General features: G+C 42.5%; 1 protein-coding gene across 1 annotated transcript; it reads left to right on the top strand. All coding sequences in view use genetic code 11, as the record gives it.

The window, feature by feature from the left end:
• Positions 1 to 1,684: 1,684 nt before the first annotated feature.
• Positions 1,685 to 3,650, top strand: EGR_06983 (hypothetical protein; the record flags this gene model as incomplete). The annotated part of the gene is made up of 5 exons (XM_024496232.1): positions 1,685 to 1,720; positions 2,195 to 2,359; positions 2,689 to 2,787; positions 3,356 to 3,502; positions 3,582 to 3,650. The coding sequence occupies 5 exons, from the start codon at positions 1,685 to 1,687 to the stop codon at positions 3,648 to 3,650; spliced, it is 516 nt and encodes a 171-aa protein (XP_024349349.1).
• Between the last annotated feature and the right edge of the window lie 3,403 nt (positions 3,651 to 7,053).

Here is a 7,053-nt window from a genome sequence, read left to right as displayed (position 1 = left end):
CATAACAAAATGAGGCTTGTTTTAAGTTTACGTGGCATGATATGAGCCTCTTCAAACACCCACCCGTTGTCCTCCACGTCGATGGCATTAAGTCCTGCCAACGCAACATCTATGCTATAAGCACATTCTAATATTATTTTGATCTTTGGGCCTTTTTATTTCCCGTAGTTCCAGCTATCACACCAGCAACATGAAGCTCTGCTTCACCCACTTATGCGCATGGATAAGCCGTTTATCTTCACACTAAAGCCATCCTTATGAAGGTAAGGGCAGAGCGATTTTAAGGGTAAATTGGGTGCCAAAATAGTGATATTGCGATGTGTAATGCCAGGCGTTTACCTACTGCGAAGAATTGGGGAGCATTGTAAATAACCTTGATGTCTCTTACCGAACGGTAATGATGAATGATGGGAATACCAAGAACTTCTGTCTCTCCACCCATACCTACTTAAGGAATACCAGTCGGAAACCGCCGTCTAAATAATTAAGCTGATTTTCAAGAATATTTTCAAATACCTGGCGACACTCCAACGACATCCCAATCAAACTGTAAGCTAAGAAACGATGCCTTTTGAACTCCATATTTATTTTGTTTTTTTAAATTTCTTACAATTTCGTAGTGGCCATCTTAGTAGTATGCCCTGCTCCGTGCCCACAACCCCCTTGCTACTTCCATACTGACAGATCCCATGCCTTCATGGAGGCCTCGAGGCGCTACAGTTTATTAAATATATTCAAGCTGTAGATACATATATCTCCTATTTAAAGTCGAACTAAAAATACGGAATTTTGTCCTTTAAGGAAAATTAAACGTCCTCATCCATTAATAAATTTTTAAATAGCATTGTCTGACAAGCGTCTGAGTCATGCATGCCTAATTTATATTTTATAAAATTCCAAAAAAGATTTTGCGAAATCTATCTATTATTTTTTCAAGAACAAATAGAAAAGTCCTGTAAGCAATCAAAATTGGATTACAATTCAATGAATTTTTCAATGCACTATTGATTATCAATGATGCAGTTCGGGGATGCGATGAGTGTCTACTAGCTCCTAAAAAATCGATAAACCTCACACTTGCATAGCAATTGAGAGTAAAAATAAAATAAAAAACAGAATAAAATCTTTAAAATAGGTTAATTATGATCATCTGAGCTATTAAATGTAAAATAGGTTTCTGATATGAGAAACTAACACTGTTTAGAAAAGGAGCAATGAGTGAAATTTATGCACATTTCTATTCATAAAGTCAGTGTGCCTATTTACGTAAGCTACTATTAGCCTTTTTTTGCTCAACTGCCAAAATTCATGTTCAAAATTTTAAATCAGAAGTATAAATATGAGTAACTGCCGTATGTTTTTCTTTTAAGATAAAAACGATTACAAGCACTGGATTGGCAATTAGGTGTGTTGACAGCATTCTCACTCGGGTGGGGGTGGGGAGGAGGTGACGCACAACACCGGATGGACTTGGGGCGCAAAAAAAATCGATATTGGCCTCTGGCCTGCACTGTTAGCGTAGCCTAGTCAGTGGCGCGGGTGCAGCGCTGTTTCGCAGTCCTCTACATACACACACACCCGCCCACACCAAAGATGAGTCATCCAGAGCAGCAATAAAGGAGACGAGGGAGGTATATACACACACACACACTGTGACTGCTATTGTTACACTAACCGCGCTGCCATGGCATTACAAACTATCGGCGGTGTACTTCACCACGTATGTGTATGTGTGTGTGTGTTTATTTACGCCTGGTAGAAGTTTTGTGCTACCCAGGTTAAACGGTGTCCATATTAAGTGATTAGCTTCACTACTATAGGTATGCAGAATTTGGGTACCACAGCTGTGAAGACACCTTTACTAGGAAGTACTTCCATGTGAGAGATATTTTTAGTTCCTTTGTTAACTATTTTAGCATTATTTAGGCCTATTCAATGCAATTCTCTTCAGTACGGTCCATTATTTCCTCCCTGTCTGGAGGGATGGAGTAGTTACTGGTGTGCTTTAGTTGGTAAAAAGACAAATTAGCCTCATGGCCGTAAAGCGAAAGATTACCACTTAAAGTATAACAATGCTTAAAAACAGTCGAATCATGGCATATTTTAATTAAGCGTTGATGCTTTTCATAAATGCAATGAGTAAAATTGTAGCTTTTTTTCAAGATGTGTTGCATAAGCCTTACTCACCGGTTAGGGTCCTCCATCTGCCGCCCACCACGTGAATCACATACTTGCATTAATCACAAAAATCGATACCACCTTCTCATTGGTGAATGGGGCTCACGCGCAGGGTTGGCAAATCGATAATCGCGGGTTAAAAATCGATGCCGGCATCCGGTTTCGGGGTCTCAGCTTGCAGGTGGGTGAAACTTAGTAAAATTCAAAGATCATTTCCGGCACAATCATTCTCTTTTTTATAGGGAATAGGCCTTAATTTTAATGAAGTCTGCCTAATACAGTGAAAAACTGACAAGAAAGGAGAAAGATTCGAACATGATGTATTGATTCTTACTAGCCATAGCAGAGAACAAAGTAAAAAATCTCCTCAAGAAAATGGAGTCATTCATTCATTCAAACACCGTCGATATTCTCTAGGGCGAGAGAGTATGCTATGAAGTTACGATATCTGATAATTAACTAAGTACATAAAAGTGGCAAGAAGGAATAAAAGAACATCTTACCTTTTAGGTACCGCCCTGTCCTCGGAAGTCCATACTACCTTCGCACTTGATGCGCCAGAGACGCAACCGCTCTCTTGGCGAAAAACAAACACCAATTATCAGTAAGGTATAAACTCGAATAAGTGCAAGAAAATCCAATTGCAAAGTCGCACACCGCATACCTCCTCACCCTCCATATTCCTATTAGGCCGTTTCTGGCCATTCTACGTGATGGTTATCACCTTTTCCTGCTATTAAGATATCACCCGGTCACACACACACACGAAACAGGCCAGCCAGGTGAGAAATAGACATAAAATAGAAATGGAGATGGACTAGAGATAGGCTTTCGGCTTCTAGCGACAAAGCGTTTGGTTAGGAAGGGCTCAAAATTATGGCGGTGACTAATTCAAGGATTACCTCATTTAAAGAAGTTCTCTGTAGTTGTTGAGCTTTTATTCAAAACTCTGCACAAACTTGGTTGGTCACCGTATGCGTATATCTTACAGGGTATAACGTGTTTCATGTAACAGAAGTGGATCTGAGGTGAATGACTTGCCTCCCACCATCTGGGTAGGCCACATTAGTCATGTTTTATGGGACCACCATTACTGATGAAACGCCGTTGGCATGTAGAATGCACCCATTATGGAACATAAATCAACCTTCACCACTAATTCACACACAATTCCTAGAAATTCACTTCGCCATTCAGTAGATTGGCTCCCATGGAGATCCACCGACCTAAAAAGCTGGCGGTCCTCTCATCTTGGTACCAGCTTGTCACTCCACCGCCACTTTGGTCTCACGGATCTACAACACTGGAAAAACATCTGGATCATGTGTAATAGATGGCACAGTCATGTGCAGACTATTTCAATCTCCTTCCCATCGGTTGCCAATTGCCCTAATCTAATGCAGATTGGGAAACTGGAGATGAAGGGGGTGCGAATGCAGCTCCGTGACTCCGTCGTGGAGACCAAAACTTAGGAAACTGGAGGAATTCCATCATTTATGAAGGTCATTCTCGATGCTCTCTCTGTAGGTCATCACAATAGCATTCCGACATCCGTTGATGGCTGTGCATTTGGTCGATTTCGATGCTGGACAATGTCCTCTTCGTTTCCATTTTAAGACTATTTCATAGCCTAAATGGACTATTTTTAGCTTCTTCCAACAAGCGGGGACACCATAAGTCACCTTTTAATTAAAAGACCCCAAAACTCCTGTGGTTAGAAAATATCGGCTTGTTTAGTTTTTGTTGAGCTCCATCACAGTTGCATCTACAGATTTCCGATGATCCCTCTGTCTTGCATCTCTGGTGATTCGACCATCCACAGTATTTACCTTCCTCCTGTAGTAAATGGCCGACCCATATAAATGTAATTCCTTTTTGAAGCATCTTCGGGGGAATTGAAGGCGTCAGGCAAATTCTAACATCTGCAGGTTGCCTCTGAAGACATTAGTAGACAAGGCAGTCTGTAGGTCGCTTTGTTATCACAGCGTCAAATGGAGCGGTGGACTGGTATCGTAGGTGGTGCGGAGCCCCAAACGTGGGAAACTAAAGAACCCCGTATAATTAAGCATTCTAGCAGGTGTACTGGATAATTACTTTGTCCTGTCCACCCTCGACTAAAGTACAATCCTTAACGTGCCATGGAAAAAAATGGGAGTCTACTCGAAAACAGGCCAAGGACGGTTGGCACCTGTCGCCACAATGACTTATGGAGGAGAGTGGCTTTGTCCACCCTCCTATTCACCCCACTTTGCACGCATGCTCGGAGGTACACACACACCCCTTTTGCGAGTGCGTCACCATCCTCCTCTTAGTCCTCCGCCTTCTCCTCCTCCAAGTCTATTTGTCACTATGACACAGAAACAGCTGATTTGTAACGGTGACTGTACGTGTGTCCGTCCGCCCACCAGTCTGTCTGTCTGTCACCCAGCACGGGCTCCAAGGCTTGCATAAACAAAGTACAAGTCTGTTTTTCCCGATATCACCCGATTCACATATTAATTTTACCTGTCATGGCGGCAATCAATCTGCGCAGTAGACGAAGAAGGTGTGGCTCATCAAGGCGTAATGGATTGTGGGCTATAGGATCCCATCATTGACATACGCTGTCATTGGTCATTTCAAGGATCCGAAAACTGTATAATCCTTTATGGAAAGAAGACAAGATATTATCGAATGAGATTGTCCATCGATTTCGGTACCGCTGTCGATGGAAGTAGGTCCCCGCGACCGTCCGCTGGTCTGCTCGCGTTACTGTAATTGCAAAATCCAACAGCCTGAAGTAATGATTAATATCTACGCGGGACTTCTAGCATTGCGGAGGAGCAAAAAAGTGCGCAAGTCTGTGTTAAATAAAACCGTTTTACAGGATTTTACTGATTTTCTCTAGGCCTGACACCAATCATACGACCTTATCCAAGGATTTGACAAATTTCAACTTCTTTACCAGCCACTCAAGGTTACAGCTTATTTGTTTGTTCAAAAGAAGGATATTTGCATGGTATAAAATCTACTATCCCACCTAGAAAAGTTATTTTACCCATTGCGGCGCACTAGCCGCCTCGTATCGATCGTGATCAGCGGACGCAGAGGTCGGTGACTCCTTGACTGCTTATTGGTTCCTGCTGCAAAAGGGTATGACTCACCTCATGCTGGTCACAGCAACTAGGAAAAAAGCTTCATTTGTCCTCTTTCTTCTCCCCCTTTGCCAATGAAAAGGAGAGTACACAACAAGGAAGAAAGTGAAAACACACAAGATGCTAATTTGCTTACACATACATTCTCTTTTGCTCGGGATGGATGGCCTCCTTTATTAGACAAGGTCACACACCCTCTTGAGTCAAATTACCGGGTTAGCGGACATCGATGTTTCCGTTTGTGGACATTTGCACGTGTATTTGTTGCCGAGTTTGTCCGTTCGCCGTATGTGCTCGCTCGGGCTTTCAAATGACAGCCACGTGGGTGATAGGGCTAACTGGCAGTACAATTATTCCTCTCGTTCCAACCTCTATCTCCCGCCTTCCTCTTCCATGCATTTGAAACAGCACGCTGTTTACTTGTGCCTTCTCCTTCCTACCAGAATGTACACACTCATACACGTACACATCAACAAGACAATTTGCGTGGCATTTGAAAAAAATCGCAAATGGACGCCGGCGTAAATTTTACGAGTTACAAGCTGTTATTTTAGACTGCTTTTTGAAACAGTCTGGCTGGATCCGGTCAGATTCCCATCAAGTTTAAAAAAGTGAAGCGCCTTGTCTCGGCGCGAAATCTATTCTCCTGCGTTTAGACAGGATGACAATGTTTTCTATTTGACAGTGAGAACAGTAAGCTTGTTGGCACAGTGTTTAAGAAAAAAACAGTCGGAAGCTTGTCTGTGTTGTCCACACGCTGTATCAGCTTTTTGATAACTGAAGGAGACTCAATCATTGTCAAAATCCCGGCAGATGATAGGTTCAGAATAATTAGAGTAGTTATGAATGGGCTGGCACTTTCAATCCTAATTTCGACATCTGCTCACGTTTGAGTGACTGCAAAAAAAGGCAAATCTATCCTTTTTCTCGTATTCATTCAAAATCCTAATAATTGCGATCTTATTAACTGGGAAATAAAATCGGCTTGTGGGGGGATGGGGAGGAAGGGAGGGAGGGCGAGGAGGCACGTGGTAAAGTCATGGGATCTCTTAGCATAACTAATGTCTGTGGCTGTTTATGACCGATTATTATCCATCCACTAGGGGTGTCATTTGGTTAAGACGCCTCAATATTATTATATGGGAAGAAAAGTCCATACCTTCGGGAAACCAGCACTCGTGGAACAACTGCAACTTGCAGATGATGCGCATCCCCTGTAGCCAAATGTTTGGGTTGTGAGAACGGAGCTAGAAAAGTGGTACCTCAATTAATGTGTATTAGTCTATTAGGCAGGTGATTAGGGTGCCTCAGTAGACTACGTAGTAGCTTCGTAGCTTTTGCCATCATTTTACTAGCCTGGCCTTCCGTCCATCCCTATGGCCATGGCGGAAAGTAAAACAAAGTAACTGGAAGATTCCCCAATAAACTTAGCACAGTCATTCCAATTTGAAGTTGCCTCAACTTTCCTGATTCTGTTCCCAAGGCCTGGTATTATGATACCCAGTTTGCTCAGCTAAAAGTTCCCAAGCCTTTCCGTGCACTGATAATAGACTTATTTCAAGACTGGTTTGCTTTATGCCATCTAAACAGGGCACCTAAACGTTACAGAGGGATGTTATCCCCCCATGGATGGGTGATTCTGGGGAGGTCCATAAAAGAAGGGCTATTAAAATTACCTTGATTCTTAAAAACCACCCCGATTACGTGTTCTCTACTGTAGCGAGTAACGACCTGTAAAGAA

Source organism: Echinococcus granulosus, assembly GCF_000524195.1.
Source record: "Echinococcus granulosus chromosome Unknown EG_S00067, whole genome shotgun sequence".
In the NCBI taxonomy this organism is placed as follows: Eukaryota; Metazoa; Platyhelminthes; class Cestoda; order Cyclophyllidea; family Taeniidae; genus Echinococcus; species Echinococcus granulosus.
The sequence above is the reverse complement of the archived record's forward strand: the minus strand, read 5'-3'. Positions and strand labels throughout refer to the sequence as shown.